This window comes from Herpailurus yagouaroundi, unplaced genomic scaffold (genome assembly GCF_014898765.1).
Source record: "Herpailurus yagouaroundi ecotype Mexico unplaced genomic scaffold, PumYag 77, whole genome shotgun sequence".
In the NCBI taxonomy this organism is placed as follows: domain Eukaryota; kingdom Metazoa; phylum Chordata; class Mammalia; order Carnivora; family Felidae; genus Herpailurus; species Herpailurus yagouaroundi.
Genome location: NW_024412388.1, coordinates 21377999 through 21399561, shown reverse-complemented (window position 1 = coordinate 21399561; position 21563 = coordinate 21377999). Strand labels below are relative to the sequence as shown.

The following is a 21563-nucleotide window of genomic DNA, read 5'->3' as shown; positions in this document are numbered from 1 at the left end:
TCAAGGCAGTGGCACCAAACTGTTAACAGAACTCATGGTCTTCACCACTACATTACTGCAGTTGAAGAACAATGCCAATTTTAAGAATGTCTTTGATAAAGCAGTAAAAGTTATTAGTTTTAATAAAAACTAAATCCTTCAGTACATACCCTTCTATTATTCTGTATGAGGAAATGGGAAGTACGCATAAAACATATACTTACGGGGGCGCCTGGGTGGCGCAGTCGGTTAAGCGTCCGACTTCAGCCAGGTCACGATCTCACGGTCCGTGAGTTCGAGCCCCGCGTCAGGCTCTGGGCTGATGGCTCAGAGCCTGGAGCCTGTTTCCGATTCTGTGTCTCCCTCTCTCTGCCCCTCCCCCATTCATGCTCAGTCTCTCTCTGTCCCAAAAATAAATAAACGTTGAAAAAAAAAAAAAAAAAACAAACAAACATATACTTACGTACAACAGTTACCTTTAGGAAAAGCACTTGTGTGACTGAGTTGCCAGCTGAACTAGCCAGGTGTTTTTCTTTCTTTCTTTTCTTTTTCCATAAAATACCATTTTTACTTGAAGGGTTGAATGACAAACTATATTATTCAAGCTTGGATATTTGACAGGTATTTTCTCAAAATTGAATGAAAGTGAGCCTATCACTACAAAGAAAACTGACAGTGATTGTTGCCAGTGATATAAGTCAGGCTTTCAAAAGAGAATGGTAATTTTGGAAGACATCTCCAGAGTGAGTGTGACAGCTTCTCAATATTTAACACTTTTACAGTGAGACCAGTGATAGTATTAACAAAGGTGATTTTATTTTATTTTTTTTTAATTTTTTTTTTTTCAACGTTTATTTATTTTTGGGACAGAGAGAGACAGAGCATGAACGGGGGAGGGGCAGAGAGAGAGGGAGACACAGAATCGGAAACAGGCTCCAGACTCTGAGCCATCAGCCCAGAGCCCGACGCAGGGCTCGAACTCACGGACCGCAAGATCGTGACCTGGCTGAAGTCGGACGCTTAACCGACTGCGCCACCCAGGCGCCCCAACAAAGGTGATTTTAAAATATATAATGAAATGTGTAAATATCTGTCCACGTAGGAAAGGTCCCAGAGGCGTTAGGTCTGCTCACTGTAACTTGATGGGTCAACATCCCTCACTTTTGTTTTCAGAATACAACAAATAATTCTTTTTCAGTGCATTTGTATAATTGTTAGCTAACCTAATTATCACAAAATTCTCACCCTCTTATAAGGACTCTACCATCTTCGAAACACACTTACTTTACATTCAGAATTCTTTTCTTTGTCAAATGGCACGGAGCAGATAATAACCCAGCAAACATTACCATATGTATGTTTTGTAAGCAAATAAGAAAATTCCATTTTTCTTTAGAATCCACATTATGAATATAAATGCTAATCAGGTTATGATTCCAAGATTTAAAGTAGAAGAGGAAAAATCTCACTAGCACAGAACACCACCTTCCTTTTTCTCATGTTGGTGATCAAAAGCACGTTAATTAGATGCAATTAAATTTAAGTTATGCTTAAGTTAGGTGAGGTAAGGGGGTTATAGAGAAAAATTGTTTCCAGTAAACATTCTTGGAGTTGTCAAAAGTTACTCTAGTTTGTCACATGTACATGTTCTATACGATTTGTCACCAAGCAACCAAAATCAACTAGATTTACTAAACCTTTCATAAGGAATCCCCACCAGAATTAACTTAATAATAAAACTACAAATTTATCACTAAAGTACTGACTGCCCTCTAGTGTTCAAACTAAGGATTATGTTGATGAACTTGATGTAAGAGCCCCTCAGGGGGCCAAGGTCCTAAAAAAGCAGTTACAGACATTAAAAGGAGAGAAGAGGGGCACCTGGGTGGCTCAGTCGGTTAAGCGTCTGACTTCGGCTCAGGTCATGATCTCACTGCTTGGGAGTTCGGGCCCCGCATCCAGCTCTGTGCTGACAGCTCGGAGCCTGGGGCCTCTTTTCGGATTCTGTGTCTTTCTCTCTCTCTCTGCCCCTCCCCCGCTCACACTCTGTCTCTCTCTCTCTCTCTCTCTCTCTCTCTCAAAAATAAATAAACATTAAAAAAAATTTTTTTTAAAAAGCAGAAGAAATTTAGATCTTGCAAAGTTCTCAAAGCAAGACAATAGCTATTAACCTGAACTACTCATTACTTGTACCAGTAGCCCAAGCGCTGATCTCAGTCATCTAGGGTAACTGGGCACGAGTAGAATATAAAGTTGGTAATATTCTTCTTATACTTCAAGTTACATTGGCGTAAGAGGAGATTCAGATTTCTTCACATTTAGCAAAGAATCACAAAATGCCTGAATCAAAATCTTACTCCGGCATGCTAAGGTTAACAGTCTAAGGAAAACAGTCTCTGGTCCCTTTTTTTTGCATATTTTAAACTCCTATTTTAAATTTTAAGTTCTTCCTAACTAGTCTTCCTAATCTGTAATATGATTTGGGGGGAGGAAGGGATGGATACCCTAGACTATATCTCTCTTTGAAATTAGAATCAATAGGAAAACAGAAAGGTAGATACTAAACCTTTGTGTATCTAGATTTACATTCCCTTAACCATCTGTTAGATAAAATATCACATACATACAAACTTCACTAGAAATAGTGAACATCCTTGCCATTATGATTACTTCCATGGTATCTTTCATTGGCCAAGTACTAATAAAGAACTTCAAAGCACACTTGTTTGGAAATAGTAGCAGAACTAAACTTCCAACCAAACAGAGGAATTCATAAGTTCCTAAGTGTTCAAGATCGAGAATTTTTTTTTTTTCAATTTTTTTTTTTTCAACGTTTATTTATTTTTGGGACAGAGAGAGACAGAGCATGAACGGGGGAGGGGCAAAGAGAGAGGGAGACACAGAATCGGAAACAGGCTCCAGGCTCTGAGCCATCAGCCCAGAGCCTGACGCGGGGCTCGAACTCACGGACCGCGAGATCGTGACCTGGCTGAAGTCGGACGCTTAACCGACTGCGCCACCCAGGCGCCCCAAGATTGAGAATTTTAAACTTCTTATTTTAACTTGCCAAATGGTTCTTTGTTTTATTTGAAGTAAGTAGCATTCTAGATCAGCAGATCTCAAAGTACAATGTAGGAAACACTGGGGATCCCTAAATAGCAAGGTTAGGATTATCTTTTAAAAATAAGACAAAGATGTTATTTGCCTTTTCACTCTCATAATCTCTCAATTGTATAGTCAATTTTCCAGAGACTACATGGTACGTGATACAGAACAGACTGCAGGAGCAGCTATGTGAATCCAGTGGTCTTCTATTAAGTCACACTTTAAAGAGACTCGCAAAAAAAGTAAAACAATCCCTCCCTTGTTGCTTTTTTCCCCCCCTTGTTTTGGGAGTTATTTTTCATTAACAATGTTATGTATGAAGCTTATGAATTTATTAAAGCGGTTATAAATGAAACAATATTTTAAAAATTTGTACAACATAGTAAATATCAACAGTAACATATTTCACAGTAACACAGTAAATATCAATAAATATAACATAGTAAATATCAATAAATATAAGTCATGCCAACAAAGCTCTCTTGGGCCTTCAATTATATTTACAGTATAAAGGGATCCTGAGACCAAAAAGCCTGAGAGCCATTAAGCTACAGAGCAGCATACTGAACATGAAAAAAATTAATTTACAGAGGTTTAATGGAGGTGAGGATAAAACACAAATATCATTTACTAAGAAAAATGTTAAGTGATACTCACCAAATGGATCTTCCATGCCACTATTAACCAGTTTAGGGAAGTGAGGTATAGTTTCTAAAGAGAGAAAAAGGTAAATGATATACTTTAAAACATAAAATCCACCACCTTTTATGTCTTTTTTTTTTTTTAACACCCAATTCAGTAACAGTGATTATAGTTTAAAAGTGGAACATTTGGGGCGCCTGGGTGGCGCAGTCGGTTAAGCGTCCGACTTCAGCCAGGTCACGATCTCGCGGCCGTGCGTTCGAGCCCCGCGTCTGGCTCTGGGCTGATGGCTCAGAGCCTGGAGCCTGTTTCCGATTCTGTGTCTCCCTCTCTCTCTGCCCCTCCCCCGTTCATGCTCTGTCTCTCTCTGTCCCAAAAATAAATAAACATTGAAAAAAAAATTAAAAAAAAATAAATAAAAGTGGAACATTATAGGAGTGCCTTGGTGGCTCAGTCAGTTAAGCGTCCAATTCTTGATTTTGGCTCAGTCATGATCTCACAGTTGGTGGGATTGAGCCCCGCTGGCGTCAGGCTCTGCACTGAGAGCATGGAGGCTGCTTGGAATTTTCTTTCTCTGCCCCTTTTCTGTGCCCACATGCACGCACATGCACTCTCTCTCTCTCAAAATAAAATAAACATTAAGACTGGAACATTATAGAAATGTATAATGTATTAAGTGAGAACATTACCAACTGGGGTTTATTTTAAGACAGCTGAGATACAGATATATAGTATAAAAATATCGTAAAACATTTAAGGCTAATTTAAGTTTATTTATTCATTTTGAGAGACACAGAGACAGAGACACAGTGCGCGTGAGTGCGCGCACAAGTGGGGGAGGGGTGGAGACAGGGAGAGAGAATCCGAAGTAGGCTCTGCATGATCAGCGTGGAGACCAATGCAGGGCTCAGACTCACGAACCACAAGATCATGACCTGAGCTGAAGTTGATGCTTAACCAACTGAGACACCCAGATGCCCCTAATTTTCATTTTAAAATATATTATTCTCAGTTTACTCAAGTAAGTTACCTTTCCAGCCCCCATCTTGAATTTACTACAGTGTAAGGAAAAAGGATAGTTCTTATGTAAAAACACATACCACCCCCACCCCGCCCCAGACACCCGATAAAACTCACATAAACATCTGAGAAAGGGTATCCATGATATCTTAGAAAGAATTGATTTTGCCTAAAGAAAGTAGGAGTTATTTCAAATGCAGTAAGTTTTAAGTTTAGGATGTTCAAGTATGAAAATAAAACAATGTTTTGAAAGAAATTTGACTGAGTATAGATACCCAATCTCCTTTACCCTTAATTAAGACAAGGATCAATCTGCCCAATCTCACTTCCTATCTCTTTTGTGGTTTTGATCCCAAGGGCATTCCCTAATAAGCAGTCTGAATGAATACTAAACTCCCAATTCAGAGTCTGCTTTTCAGAGAACACAACCTACCAACAGCTGGTGTCGGAGTGACCTGAGAAAACTGGGAGTATGAAAGGGTTTTGGAGCTGAATTGCTCACAGCCTCGATGGCAGTGAGGACCCCCCTGCTGGTGGTAGGTCTAACACAGATAATCCCTGGTAAAAGGTGCTGGTCCAATTCTTAAACTTTCACCAGTGGTAAACAGTGGTGGTCTATCTGTGGAAGGGAATGCTCTAGCTGACTGAATGTATCAGGCATTTGAACAGCAAAGGGAAAACAATAACTATAATGACAACTGAATTGAATGGCTATTGCTAAACTCAGTAATAACAAAAAACGAAGAGTGAATTAACAGTCAGTTGAAAGTCAAATATGAAAGCCACAAGCCTTCTTGGTAAACTCTACTCTGTGGCAGCAGGACAGAAAAAGTTGAAGACCCGTGGCAGGAGTTAATCAGAATAGGCCAGCTCTGAAGGTTAATGCTCAGCCAAGAGAGGTATGTTATGCCAAGGTCAGGTCCCTGACTGGGGAAAAAATTAGACCCTAATACATGGGAGGGAGATAACTGGATTAATGTCCCTTCCAAAATCTCAAATGTCCAAATACACCGTAACCTCCTGAGACTACAAAAGTGGCCCAACCTCCCCACAAGAACCAGCATTCACCTCTCACTTGAAAATAATGCAGAGGTCTCCACATCTTGCTCAGTAAAACAATGCCCCCCTCAGGATCTGCCACCTCCTGGCTAGTGTAAGTCACAACATAACCGAGCCCACAAGTGCTATTTCTGATAGATCAGAAAGGAATTACAACCAAAGGTAGTTACAAGACTTAGCAAAGCATGTATGGCAGGGGCCAGGGGAGTAAAACAGTGACTGAATTCTGAGGATGCCTGCCTCAACATGAGGATCAGAACATAAGACTGGCAAGGAAGAGGTTATCTATTACTCTCTGGAAATATGGGATTTACCACCCTGGCAAAAACCTCAGGATATGATGTGAACTTACCACCAGGAAGGTTGCTAAAACTGGAAATGTGATGGCCCATGCTAAGTACCAACACCAAAACTACAACGGCAGACAGTGGAGGAAGGAATCAAAGGTTCAAGGAAGCAGGCACGCTGAAGTAGGTCAGAAAACCCATCAAATTATTATGTTCCTTGGAATGGCCAGGAGGACGCCATAAAGAATGGGCTGGTGAGATGGGCTCCAGTGTCATTAGGAAGTTTAATAGCTGGTCTCCTGCACAGGAGAGGTTGTTAACAAAACTAACCCCACTGATAGCAATGGTGATGGCAGGAGCTTAAAACAAAGGAACCCAGACCCTGGTACTTAACTGTTAAAAGCCAGAGGGACACAATTACCATACAGACGAGCAAAGTCAGAGCGGCAGTCAAAGGGTCCTGACTCAGATTTATGGAGATAGTTAATGGAACATGATGTCACTAGAAGCAAAATAGACAAACTGCCAATAAGAGCACTTCTCTATTTGAAACATCAAAAGAAATTAAGGATGGAAGGTCAGGATGCTGAGGGTAGTTACCCCACTAAAAAATCAGAATCCCTGGGGCGCCTGGGCAGCGCAATCAGTTAAGCATCTGACTCTTGATTTCAGCTCAGGTCATGATCTCACAGTTCATGAGATGGAGCCCCACATCAGGCTAACAGCACGGAACCTGCTTGGGATTCTCTCTCTCTCCCTCTTTCTCTGCCCCTCCCCGACTGGTTCTGTGTGTGTCTCTCTCTCAAAATCAATAAGTACACTTTATTTATTTATTTATTTTTTAATTTTTTTTTCAACGTTTATTTATTTTTGGGACAGAGAGAGACAGAGCATGAACGGGGGAGGGGCAGAGAGAGAGGGAGACACAGAATCGGAAACAGGCTCCAGGCTCCGAGCCATCAGCCCAGAGCCTGACGCGGGGCTCGAATTCATGGACCGCGAGATCGTGACCTGGCTGAAGTCGGACGCTTAACCGACTGCGCCACCCAGGCGCCCCGTCAATAAGTACACTTTAAAAGAATAATCAGTGGGGCACCTGGGTGGCTCAGTTGGTTAAACAGCCAACCCTTGGTTTCAGCTCAGGTCATGATCTCATGGTTCATGAGATCAAGCCCTACGTAGGGCTCTGTGCTGACAGTGCAGAGCCTGATTGGGATTCTCACTTAAAGGACTATGTCAATTTTCCCCTCTCTTGCATAATACAGTCCTAAGAGACATAGATCATCCGGACTTCTTGCAGGACATCACAGTGACCACTATATTAATAACATCTTGCTAACTGGGCCAGATGAGCAAGAGGTAGATAGCACACTGATGGCCTAGTCAGGAAACATGCATTCCAGACAAGTGAGAGATAAATATCTCAAAGGTTCAGGAACCCATTACATCAGTAAAATCTTTAGTAGTCAGGATTTGACAAGACATGCCATTCAAGTAAAGTCATCCAAGTAAATAATTGCATCTTGCACCGCCAGTAAGAGGGAAGCACAACACCTGAGAATACTGCTCTGGCTTCTAAACCAGGTGACACAAAAAGGCGCATTTGGAGAAGAGCTCAAAACAGGAGAGGACTGCAGGCCTGGATGGTGATACAAACAACCTGGCCAATCCTATGGTATTACAGCAAGCCCCAGTGGGAGAATCACTACACAGACCACTGGGGTTCTGGAGCAAGCCCATGCCACTTGTAGGAGAAAATCATATGCCTTCTGCACAACTCCTGGCATGATATACTATGTCCTAGTAGATATGGAGCACCTGACCATGGGACACCAAGTGACCGTTTACTTAGAAGCATCCATCATGACCTAGGTTCTGTGAAACACACCAAGCTGTAACGTCGGGTGTACCCAGTAACAATACAGCATAAGATGAAAGTGATACAACCAAGAGCAAGCACAAATAGGACCCACAAGCTTGAGCAGAGAGCCCAAATCATCATATCATCCACCACTGTTGTACAAGAATATCCCTCAGCATATACCTTTCTGGACATATAGGAGGCCCTATAGCCAGCTAACAGAGAAAAAAAACTTCACATTTTTCATAGCTGTATGCGGATACGAGTCAAAAATGAACAGGCACAGCCCCACTCCGGGGGTGGCACGGAAAGACAGTGGTAAAGGAAAACCCTCCCAATGGACAGAGCTTTAAGCAGTACACTTGACTGTCTACTTTGTGTAGACAAAGAAGTGGTGTGATAGTTCACAGGAAAGTGTCCTAACATGCTGGTCAGGGGGCATAAAAGTGGAAAGACTGGCATATTGGGGCAAGGAGGTCTTAGGGTAGAGGCATGCAGGAGGGCATAGGAGTGGATACAACATGTTAAGACCTTTGTACGGCATGTTAACATTCATCAGAGAACATCTGCCATGGAAGAAGCACTAAACAACCAAACAGACAATGACTCAACTAATTTGTCAGCCATTTTTTGTCATGGCCTCCCAAGTGCTGACAAAATGAGCACATGAAAGAAAGTGGACATAGTGGCAGAGATATATACCATGCATGGACCACAGAATGAACTCCCAGTTATGCTCCAGTTACTGATGCCGCAAAAAGTCCAAATGGCCAGGGGCACCTGGGTGGCGCAGTCGGTTAAGCGTCCGACTTCAGCCAGGTCACGATCTCGTGGTCCGGGAGTTCGAGCTCCGCGTCGGGCTCTGGGCTCATGGCTCAGAGTCTGGAGCCTGTTTCCGATTCTGTGTCTCCCTCTCTCTCTGCCCCTCCCCCATTCATGCTCTGTCTCTCTCTGTCCCAAAAATAAATAAACGTTGAAAAAAAAAATTAAAAAAAAAAAAAAAGTCCAAATGGCCAGCCACAGAGGCAAACACTAAGCTCCAATATGGCACCACCTTTTAAGGAAACCAATAGGCCACATGATGGCAAGTTGACTGACTATATTTGGCCCCTTCCACCATGAAAAGGTGAGCAATTTATTCCAAAAGGAATAAGGACATATTCTGGGTAGAGGTTTGCCTTTCCTGCCCAAAGGAACATCACTACCTGAGAGTTCAGGAAAATTGTAATCTATCAGTAAGCATCATCCCACACAATATCATGTCATCACATTAAGTGCAGGATAGGGCCCAGGACCATGAGATCCACTGGCGGTATCATACAATAGCATCATCTAAAAGCTCCTACCTTAAAGACCACTGAAATGGCCTGAAGGCAAAGCTGAAGGATCAACTCAATGTAATACGTTATGAGATCAAAGTGCCACCCTCCAGGATGCAACATATGCACCAAGTCAAAGACCTTTACATGCTATGTCTTCAACAGGAAAAATACATGGATACAGGAAAATGGTAGGTAGAAACATGATACCCTGTTTGGCACCAAATCCCAAAGGCCCACCTGGAGAATGTGTGCGTCCTATCCCTGCAACTCTAAAGATATTCATCATCGAAAAAGAACACTTCCATAGGAGACAAAAGAATCCCAAGACTATTAGCTATGGGTGCCACCTGGGCATTTTGGAGTTCTTATATCTAGGGATAGTAGGCAAAGAAGAGGAATTACCACCTTGGCAGGGATAACTGATCCTTATTATCAGAAAGAAGTAGGGCTGCTGTTCCACAAGGGGACAGTGACAATATATCTGAAACCCAGATGATCCACTTGGGTGCCTACTGGTACTCGCTTTCCCAATTCTGAATGCACAGTAAACAGACAAATTGGATACTCTGGCCTAAGAAACGCATGGTAGCTAGTTGTTCAGATCCTTCAGGAATGAACGTCTGGGTCACACTACCAAGCAGGACATCCAGACTGGTGAGATGGCAGCAGAAGACAAGGGGAATCTGAAATGGCGAGTGGAGGGAGGTAATAATTACCAGTTGTAATGTTGAGACCAGTTGCAGCAGCAGGAGATATAGTTCACCACACCAACTTCCCTCTTCTAAGCATCCCCCAGATAGAAGAGAGGCCCACCGGTATTCTGGAGGAGCTATTTTCTCAACATGTATAAACAAGTAGATGACAGGAACAAAAACGAAGACACAAAATTCCAAAACTTACCAGGTGCAGCTAAAGGAGTGCTTAGAGAGAAATGTATAGCTGTAAACACCTACAATAAAAAGGGAAGAAAGAGGCTGTCTGGGTGGCTCAGTCGATTAAGTGTCCGACTTTGGCTCAGGTTATCATCTGGCAGTTCATGGGTTCGTGCCCTGTGTTGGGCTATGTGTTGATGGCAAGGAGCATATTTGGGATTCTCTCTCTCTCTCTCTCTCTCTCTCACATAAACATTTAAAAAATGTTAAAAAAGTAAAATTAAGAAGATCTCTAATCAACAACCTAAACTTTTACCATAAGACAACTGGGAAAAAAGTAAACAATATGGATTAGAGCAGAAATTAGAGAAATAGAAAACACAAAAATTAAGTCAAAATAAATTAAAGACCTAAATGTAAGAGCTAAAACTATAAAACTCTTAGGAGAAAAGATAGGTCTAAGCTTACAACCTTTAGTCAGGCAATTAAGTTTCTTAGATATGATACCAGAACCACAAGCAACAAAAGAAAAAGTAGATAAACTTTACGTCGTCAAAATTAAAAACAGAAAATAAGTGTCAAGAGGATTTGGAGAATTATGTACTGTAACACAAAATGGTGCGGCCATTGTGAAAACAGTATGGCAGTTCCTAAAAAAATTTTCAAAAAAAATTATCACATGATCCTGGAATTCTACTACTGAGTATACACCCTGAAGAATTGAAAGCAGGGACTCAAACAGATACTTATACACCCATGTTCACACTAGCATTACTAACAACAGCCAAAAGGTAGAAACAACCAAAATATTCATCAACAGATGAATGAATAAATAAAATGTGGTATATATTATTCAGCCTTAATAAGGAATGGAAGTCTGACATGCATTACAACACAGATGAGTCTTTAAAAATTTTTTTAAACGTTTATTTATTTTTGAGAGACAGAGAGACAATGTGAGTGGGAGAGGGGCAGAGAAAGAGACAGAATCTGAAGCAGGCTCCAGGCTCACAGCAGTCAGCACAGAGCCTGACACAGGCTTTGAACCCACAAACCGTAAGATCATGATCTGAGCCGAAGTCCAATGCTTAATGGACTGAGCCACCCAGACTCCCCACAACATAGATGAATCTTGAGACATTATGCTAAATGAAATAAGCCAAATCCAAAAGGAAGACATTGTAGGATCCCACTTTACCTAGAGCCGTCAAATTCAGAGACAGAAAGTCAGATGGTGTTTCCAGGGGCTGGCAGGAGGGGAGAATGAGGAATTATCATTAATGGATATACAGTTTCAGTTTGGTAAGATGAAAAATTTCTGAAGATAGAGGGTGGTAATGGTTGTAGAACAATATGTCACTGACGATACTCTCAAGAAATGCTTAAATAGGGGCGCCTGGGTGGCGCAGTCGGTTAAGCGTCCGACTTCAGCTCAGGTCACGATCTCGCGGTCCGTGAGTTCGAGCCCCGCGTCAGGCTCTGGGCTGATGGCTCGGAGCCTGGAGCCTGTTTCCGATTCTGTGTCTCCCTCTCTCTCTGCCCCTCCCGCGTTCATGCTCTGTCTCTCTCTGTCCCAAAAATAAATAAATGTTGAAAAAAAAAATTAAAAAAAAAAAAAGAAATGCTTAAATGGTAAACATCATAGTGTATATTTTACTGCAATTAAAAAAAAAAAGACAAAAAAGAGGGACGCCCAGGTGGCTCAGTTAGTAAAGCATTCAACTAACCAACTCTTGATTTCGGCTCAGGTTATGATCTCACAGTTCATGAGATCAAGCCCTGCGTCTACTGTGGGTGCAGAGTTTGCTTGGGATTATCTGTCTCCCTCTCTCTCTGCCTCTTTCCTGCTTGAGTGCTCTCTCTCTCTCTCTCCCTCCCTCCCTCAAAATAAATAAACATTAAGGAAAGGTTTAAAAAACAAAACAAACAAAAAACAAAACTAGCTGAACCTTGGTAAGGTTCGAGTGATTATTAAGATGGCATTTCAACTGACTTTCATTTCCCTCTCTTCAGGTTTGTGTTAGCCTTGAAAATGAAGAACTCCATAACTACAGTAGCTATGAAAACCACAGCCTAGCAGCTACTGGAAAAGATACAACAAATGTGGAGCTCCCTCAAAGCCCCATCCTCAGAGAGCTGTTAGTATGTGATCGGACTAACAGCACCAAGAAAAGTCCAAGCTCCTTATCTTTATTTGACCTCACTCAGAGCTTGCTCCATGGGAACAGCCCTATCCTGAGGGCATTTTTCAAAACCCTTCAGTGACAGTGGTTTAACATCCCAACAGCCTAAGGCAGTGATCCCAGCTGGAGGTTAACACTGAACAAAAAACCCATAAATGTTCAGGAATGACATGTCTATAAGGGACTCTGGAAAGCTCTGACATATTCCTGGGTATCTAGAAGGGCACATGCATTTACAGGCTGTGCACAAACCCAGGAAAGGCATGAGAGGAGGCCCTGATCTCTTACCTGCGGTTGACCTTGAAATTCTGTGCAAGCAGGAAGTGATGGCTAAGGGAAGGTTGTAAACTACCTGCAGGGAGTATTGAAGGTATACTCCAACATACAGACACAGCACCTTTGGTAAAGGGTGGGTAATTTATTGGTTCAAGACACTTAAGGAAATCTCTGTCTAATCATTGGCTAACTACTAAACCAACTAAGCAGAGACTGCAAAGGCCATACCCAATAAAGCATACAGGCTCTATACATACTTAGTCCAGGAAAGTCACTAAATAAACAGCAATAAGAAACCCACAGGAGGGAGGGGAGAATCTGATTTTCAAACTTGCCACATTATTTTAAATGGCTCAGTTTTCAGAAAAAATTATGAGTCACCCAAACAGGAAAGTATGGTCTGTATACAGGGGAAAAAAAGCAGTCAACAAAACTACCTGAAGAGGCCTAGGTGTTGAGAGAGAGTGTGCGTGGGCAAGCCAGCGGGGGGAGGAGTAGAGAGAGAGGGAGACACAGAATCTGAAGCAGGCTCCAGGCTCTGAGCAGTCGGCACAGAGCCTGACACTGGCCTTGAACCCACGAACCATGAGATCATGACCTGAGCTGAAGTCGGACACGCAACCAACTGAGCCACCCAGGCACCCCTAGACTGTTTTTTTTTTTTTTAATTTTTTTTTCAACATTTATTTATTTTTGGGACAGAGAGAGACAGAGCATGAACAGGGGAGGGGCAGAGAGAGAGGGAGACACAGAATCGGAAACAGGCTCCAGGCTCTGAGCCATCAGCCCAGAGCCCGACGCGGGGCTCAAACTCACGGACCGCGAGATCGTGACCTGGCTGAAGTCAGACGTTTAACCGACTGCGCCACCCAGGCGCCCCTAGACTGTTTTAAAGTAACATGTGAATTATAATCCCCAGAGCAACCACTAAAAAAAGACTAGCTAGGAAGTCAAATTAGTTGAGTATTAATCTTCCAATAACAAGTATAAAAGGAATTAGAGAGAATAAGGGATTAATACTGGCTAGAGTCATTAGAAGCCTGAATGCAGTGTGTTCATTTGTGTAAACAAAGCTCCATTCAAACCCTCAGGCTAACAGACCTGAGGTCAGCACTTTGTTTCAGATGTATGTGGCACTGAATAAATGTCTGATATATAAGTGGAATGGCAATAATAACCAAGAATCAAAAATCTGAAAATGCTTAGTAAATACAACAGGATTTGCTGACAGATTGAGAAGAGACAGGATTCATACTATCTCAACTGTTAAACACGTTATCACTAGATGATCAGGGTGATGATCCTGGGTTACCTAACAGAAAGTTTCAATTAACAAAACACCTCGGTCCTTAGAGAGTCACAAACAGAAGGGTATCTTGCTAAAAGAATCCTGAGTAGTCTTCGTAGAAGAGACTGCTTTGTGTCTCCACCTAACTGGACGCTTGTGCTACAAATATTCCCGTGGTTTCTATAACCACCCATAGGCAGATGATGCCCACACCTATACATATGCTCAGTCCAGATCTCTCTCAAAAGCTCAGGTAAAAGCCAAAACATTTTCAACAGTTTATAAGACCCTATGACCATGCTCACATGACCCCATCATGTTCAACTCCTCTCTCCCTCCCTCATTAAGCTTCAGGCTGGAGAGCCTCCTTACTGTTTCTTGAACCTGCCAGGCATGCTCAGGGCCTTTGCACTTGCTCTCCCTGGAATGCTCGTCCTCCAGATATTCATTCCGCAATTCTTTTAGATCTCTACTAAAATGCTGCCTTCCTAGTGAAGCCTTCATTACCCTACTTTAAATCGAGATCATCAGCATCACCCTACCCCTCCTTTGTCTCTATTCTCAGCTTTGTATTTTTCAAGAGTACTTATCTTCTACCATATGCTATAAATGTACTTTTATTGTGTTTATCATCTCCTCTCATTAAATTATGAGTTCTTTCAGGACACATATTTTACCTATTTTTGTTCACTGCTCACTCTAACACTGTTCACTCTAACATCTAGAAAGTTGCCTGGAAAATAACAAGTATACAATAACAACTGTTTTTTAAATGAATGAGCTCCAGGGGTGCCTGGGTGGCTCAGTCAGTTAAGAGGCCAACTTCAGCTCAGGTCATGATCTCACCGTTCATGGGTTCCAGCCCTGAGTCGGGCCCTGTGCTGCCAGCTTAGAGCCTGGAGCCTGCTTCGGATTCTGTGTCTCCCTCTCTCTCGGCCCCTCCCCTGCTCGCACTCTCTCTCTCTCAAAAATAAATAAATATTAAAAAAAATTTTTTTTATTAGCTCCAAATTCACATGTCCAACTCATTGAACATCTCCAACTTAGATATCCACGAACCTCCATTCAACATACACAAAACAATTCATTATCTACCTCATTCATCCTTACTCCTTACTCTTCGTGCAAGTTTCCTAGCTCACCGCCTACTTGCTCAAACCAGAAATCTCATCCTCCAAATCACGAGTCATTTCCAAAACATATCTCACATCCAACCCTCTCTTCATCGCCTGAAGACACAACAGAATCCAAAATATTCTCGCTGCCTCTTACAGCCCCAGTAATTGTTAAGTGTTTTCTAAACTGGAGTCTATGGAATTCTCTAGAGTCTTTGTTTCCCCTCCTACTTCAACTGAGGTAGTCCCTGCAGGAACCTCCTCCTTTCTTCCTCTATGTGTTGCAGAGTCCTAAGATCTGGCCCTTGAATCTTGTCTCTTCCCAGTCTTCACTCTCTCCCTCCCTGGAACATCATCAGCATTTTGGCCGGGTCAGTTCCTTAGTGAGTACTGTTCTACACTCTGCAGGACATTTAGCAACCCTCACTTAGTATCCCTTACCCCAGCCCCCCACATTAAATGCCCACAGCCTCCCCAATTATGACATGCAAAACCAGCCCCCTATAATTCTAAACGCTCCTGGAGGAGTAACACCCCAAATATGAACCCCGACTAATCATCTCATCCAGTTCTATAGTTTAAAATACAATATATACACTGATAACTTCCAAATTCATATTTCCAGACTGAATCTCTCTCCTGAACTTCAAACTGGCATATCCACAGCCCATATAATATCTTTATTTGGAAATCTAAGAAGTTTCTCAAACAGAGTATATTAAAAAAACAACAAAAACAACAAGAATAAAACCCTCTTGATTGCCCACTCCCAACTTGCTCTTCCTCCAGTGTCCCCTATTCAATAGTAGGGCAACAGATGTAGAACACTCACCAAAAAAACCCACAAAAAACAAAAAACAAAAAACCCAAACCCAAAAAACAAAATAGAGTTGGCAAGTGTGTTAGCTGCTATTTTGGATCATCATTTCAGTAAAGAGGCAACTTAAGTTTTCCGGTGGCTCAGGACAAAAATTTTAGTGTCATGACTGACTCTTCTCTTTCTCTTACACCCACACCTAAATCATCACCAAATTTTATGCCTCTGCCTCCAAAATACATCCATAATCTAAACACTTCTCACTACCCAACACCAAGCTATGGCCACATCTTGCCTAGACTGGTGTGTCAACTCCCTAATCAACCTTTTTTCTTCCACTCAAGCTCCTATATTGTATTGTCCTCAGAGTGGTCCAGGTGATTCTTTAAAAAAATAAAGTTGGGGGGGGGGGCGCCTGGGTGAGTGAATCAGTCGTGTGAGCATCTGACTCTTGATTTTGGCTCAGGTCATGATCCCAGGGTCGTGCAATCAAGCCCCGCGATGGGCTCCACGCTGAGTGTGGAGCCTGTTTAAGATTCTCTCTCTCCTGGGGCACCTGGGTGGCTCAGTCGGTTGGGCGTCTGACTTTGGCTCAGGTCATGATCTCACAGTCCGTGAGTTCGAGCCCCGCGTTGGGCTCTGTGCTGACAGCTCAGAACCTGGAGCCTGCTTTGGATTCTGTGTCTCCCTCTCGCTCTGCTCCTCCCCTGCTCATGCTGTCTCTCTCTGTATCAAAAATAAATAAAAACATTAAAAAAAAAAAAAAAAGATTTTTTCTTTCCCTCTGCTCCCAAAAAAAAAAAAAAAAAAAAAAGGAGATCGTGTCTCCCTACGGCATCTGAAGTTATTTCCAAATTTCTTACCATGGCCTTTGAGATCCTACATAACCTAACCCATTTACATACGCATAGACTTCACTTCCTATCACTCTCTTGCTTGCTCTGTTCCTGCCACACTAACCCTGTGAGTAACTGAACAAGCACATTCTTATCCCAGGGCTTTGCAGGTACGGTTCAAACAGCCTGGAATGCTCCTTTCTCACAAACTGCATGATTTACTCCTTTATTTCACGTGACAACTCATATATGACTCGCTCAGAGGGGCTTTTCTCGGACTACCCTGTCTAAAATACCATATCCCTGTCCATCACATCCTATCCCTTCATCCCATTTTATTTCTATTTTTAACTTATTGCTAAGTTAATCTATGTAAAACCTGAGGTAAGCCAGATATTTTCTTATACCTTCTTTTTAACATTTAAAAATTTTACCTTTCACATTTTGGTCATCCATGCTACTAGAATTGATTTTTGTGTATGGTATTAGATAGACAACCATTTTGTTTTTTTATGAGTAACAAATGATCTCAGTCCATTACTGAATAATTTATCCGCTGATCTGTAATGCCACCTTTGTCACATATCCCTTTCCCTATATACATAGGTCTCTCTCCCAGTACTTTATACTATTCTACACGTCTATTTTATGATCCCAGGGCCAAAACCACTCTAATAATCAGTTTGACGATAAGTCTTGTAATCAAGTAGGACAAGTTTCCCCATCTTATCTGCAGAAGCGTGCTGGCTGTTCCATGTACATTTTATTTATTTACTTATTTTAAAGTTTCTTTATTTATTTTGAGAGACATAGACAGTACAAGTTGGGGAGGAGCAGAGAGAGAGGAGGGGAGAAAGAGAATCCCAAGCAGGCTCAGTGCTGCCAGCGCAGAGCCCGACATGGAGCTCGAACCCATGAAACCGCGAGATAAGACCCTAGCCGAAACCAAGAGCCCAACCAACTCAGCCACCGAGGCACCCCTGCTCCATATACATTTTAGAATCCGCTTGTCAAATTCCATGAAAAAAACTTACTGGAATTTTGATTAGAATTACATTTAATCTAAAACTCAAACTGGAGAGAACTGTCCTCTTTATAATACAAAGTTTTCCAAACATGAATATTTTATGTCTCTCCCATTTATTTAGGCCTCCTTTATTACGTCTCTGCTTGGACCATCTTTGTCTTTTAAACAGAGCTTTTGGGGAAAACGATCTAATTTATTTCTTTGTGATTAAGAGATATTTGTGTTCCTTTTTACCACTCTACTTTCTTTTTTTCACTTGTTCAACTTTTCAGGTTTTTTCTCCTTTTTTGCCCTCTGCTGTATCATTTTTTTCTTATTCCTTTTCCTCATTTCTGTTTATTTGTATTCTTTCTATTTCTATTCTTTCATTGTTACCTCTTAAAGACTGACATGAATATTTTATCTGAAGTCTAAAGTTAGTTAATATCTTTACTCTCCTTCCTAATTATACAGGAACTCTTGGAATGCTTTGACTTCAAGCCCCCTCCCTATTTATATTTGTTTGAGTACTTTCCATTGCTATACCCACAAATAAGATGTTACTTTTTCAAGTCAGTCCTTAAGATTTTCCTTAATGTCCGTGTGTTCTTTGCTCATCATCCCTTTGCATCTTAGACCCTTGAGTCCAAGAGGCAGATTTCCTTCATAAGTTCCTCTGGGAAGGTTCCATGGGAACACGTTCTTTCAGTTCCTTTGTTTGAAATTTTTTCTTTGAAATTTACTTTTGACATATTATTTTACTGAGTATACAATTCTCAGTTGACAGATGTTTTCTTATACAATTTTGAAAATATTGTTCTGCTGCCTTTTTACTTCCAGTATTGGCTCAACCAGCATACCAAACAATACCTCAAAAAGTATATACCTTGTTAGGAAAAATGGTGTATTCTTGGTAGACTCATTTATATCTGTATTTACAACTTGAGCCTATCCTGGACACTCAAAATGAAACAAGGAATAAAAGCTATTAATGACTGACACAGAAAAAACATTTCTGTCTTTAAAAGTCTGTCCAGAGGCACTTGGCTGACTTAGTCGGACGAGTGTGTGACTCTGATCTTGGGGTTATGAGTTTGGGCCCCACATTAGGTGGAGAAATAACTTAAAAGTAAAAATTTTTTTTAAGTTTATTTATTTTGAAAGAAAGAGCGTGAGCTGGGGAGAGGGGAAGAGAGAGGAGGAGAGACAGAGAATCCCAAGCAGGCTCTGTGCTGTCAGTGTGGAGCCTAACACAGGGCTCAATCCCAGAACAGTGAGATCATGAGCCAAAACCAAGAATCTGATGCTTAACCAATTGAGCCACTCAGGTACCCCAGAAACAAAATCTTAAAAAAATAAAATAAAGTCTGTTCCAAAAAAGTTACACTGGGGTGCCTGGGTGGATCAGTCAGTTAAGCATCTGACTTTGGCTCAGGTCAGCTCAGAGGCTTCCTTCAGATTCTGTGCTTCCTTCTCTCTCTGCCACTCTCCCACTCATTCTCTCTCTCTCAAAAATAAATATTTAAAAAATTTTAAAAAAAGTTACACTTAGGAAAAGGTTATTTTTAAGTACAAATAACCAACATCTAACATATTACTTAAGGGTAAAGACTTAAAAATGGGACTAACCGCGCCCCCCCCCCCCCAGCTTCAAGAAAAACTAATCTCCTCCTCCTCCTAATTAAACACGGTCTTTTCTGTTACCACTAAGAGGCATGAATCAGCTCTTTAGAGGTGTGGTTCACTGATAATCAAAAGTACTCTCAGGAAATATCATTAGGGAATTATGACAAATGACACTGTTTTCAGGAAAAATACAGATCTCAGCAAGGGTGATCTTACTTTTAAGATATGCATAATCATATTATTACTTCTGAAATAAATGGGACTAAATTCAAACTTCAGACAATTAAAGTTTCTTAAAAAAAATTTTTTTTTTAAGTTTATCTATTTATTTTGAGGGAGAGAGCAAGCAGGGTAAGGACAAAGAGAGAGGGAGACAGAGAATCCCAAGAAGGCTCCACACTGTTAGTGCAGACCCTGATATGGGGCTGGATCTCATGAACCATGAGATCATGACCTGAGCTGAAATCAGGAGTCAGATGCTCAACCGATTGCGCCACCCAGGCACCCCAAAGTTTCTTTTTAATTGATGAAGTTCGGTTACGTATATCTGTATGGTGTTAGAAATCTAGTAAAACTTATCTGCAGAAAGACTTAAATGGACTTAAAACAGTTTCAGTACATCTGGATCACAGTGATACCAAGTATAAATATCTCCTCATGAAATAATATTTGGGCTCATTATTTACAGGAATTTAATATGGCTGTGTACAGCCATACCACCCTGATCTCGAAGCTAAACAAGGTCTTGCCTGATTAGTACTTGGATGGGAGGAATTTAATATGGCCTAATTGATGTTTAGGAGGCTAACCCTTTTAAATCTCTTGTAGTTAAAAGGAAGAAGTTGCTCAACAACTGTTCTTTAATATCTTCCTTGCTTTTCTGCCCTACAAACTCACTAGCACGTACCAAAATATTTTATTTACCAAATCCCCTAAACCTTTATTTTTAATTCCTTAACAAGAATGCCCTAAAAATAGTTAAATGCTTGCTTTTCTACTTCATCCGAATGATGTCTTTCCTCCAGAGAGTTAAGAGGTTACAGGAGGGCTTCTCATTGCTACAAAATATTTTCTTCTTTCTGTAAGCACAAAGAGGAGATAGTTTTAAAAATACAAAGAAGTCAGACACAAAAAAGACAAATATTAAATGATTCCACTTACATGAGACACCTAAAATAGGCAAATTAATACAGACACAAAATAGGATTGAGGTTACCAGGGGCTGAGAGGGGAGGCAATGGGAGTTATTATTTATTGGGTAGAGTTTCGGTCTGGGATGATGGAAAGTTTTAGAAATGGCTAGCAGTGATGGCTGCACCACGCTGTGAATGTTCTTAATGCCACTGAGTTGAATACTTAAAAAGGTTAAAATGGTGATTTTACCACAATTAAAAATACAAAGTGTGCAATGATTACTGCAGTTGCAGACTTATCTCATGCCACAGACCGCAAAGATACATTCATTTAACAGAATGGCTCTTACTGGCCCGTGGCTTTAGTGAAAGGGTGAAGCCCCTCTCCCAATTACATAAAGATGTTGTTCCAGAAGCTACTTATCTCTTACCTAATTTTATGTAAGCATTAGAGTATGCAAAAGACTATTAGAAAAATGCCCAGTCTCACTGGTATCACCAACAGGCAAGAGGCATTGTGTCATCTTTTAATACATAAAGCAGAGACACACCCATATTCTGAATCTTAATGCTCTCCCTCAAATTTAAATTTAGAGGAAGGGACGGGAGGCAAAGTAGTAGGGTGTGTGCAAGTAAAAGAAAATGGAAAGTACTCTTCACGCCCGGTGACTTGGTTCTATATTCTTTGGTATTGACTGGCAGCATTTTTATTATTTTTTTAATGTTTATTTATTTTTGAGAGAGAGAGAGACCGTCAGACAGAGCGTGGCTGGGGGAGGGGCAGGGAGAGAGGGAGGCACAGAATCCAAAGCAGGGTCCAGGCTCCGAGCTGTCAGCACAGAGCCCAGGCTCAAACTCACAAACTCACAAACCGAAAGATCATGACCTTGCTGAAATCAGACACTTCACCAACTAAGCCACCCAGGTGCCCTGAAGGACAGCATTTTAAAAAGGGATTTATCCATTGGGGACCTTGGTGGCTCAGTTGGTGAGGTCGCTGACTTCAGCTCAGGTTTTATCTTCTGTTCTGGTTCGCGGGTTCAGGCTGCATGGGGGGCTCTCTGCTGAGGCACTCTGCTGTCGGCCAGAGCCTGCCCTAGATTATTTTCCTCTCTCTCTCTCTCTCTCTCTCTCTC

At 41.5% G+C, this 21563-nt stretch overlaps 1 protein-coding gene across 11 annotated transcripts in view; it reads right to left on the bottom strand.

Moving 5' to 3' along the window:
- LOC121024399 (mediator of RNA polymerase II transcription subunit 18) overlaps positions 1-21563 on the bottom strand; it is a 134645-nt gene that overhangs the window by 70671 nt on the left and 42411 nt on the right. For 9 of the 11 annotated variants that reach the window (XM_040466631.1, XM_040466653.1, XM_040466660.1 and 6 more), the window contains one exon: positions 3742-3795. In XM_040466631.1, coding sequence (XP_040322565.1) covers positions 3742-3795 — 54 coding nt within the window. Of the gene's footprint in view, positions 1-3741; positions 3796-10175; positions 10197-21563 lie in introns of those variants that run through there. The other 2 variants (XM_040466694.1, XM_040466682.1) reach the window with 2 other exon arrangements.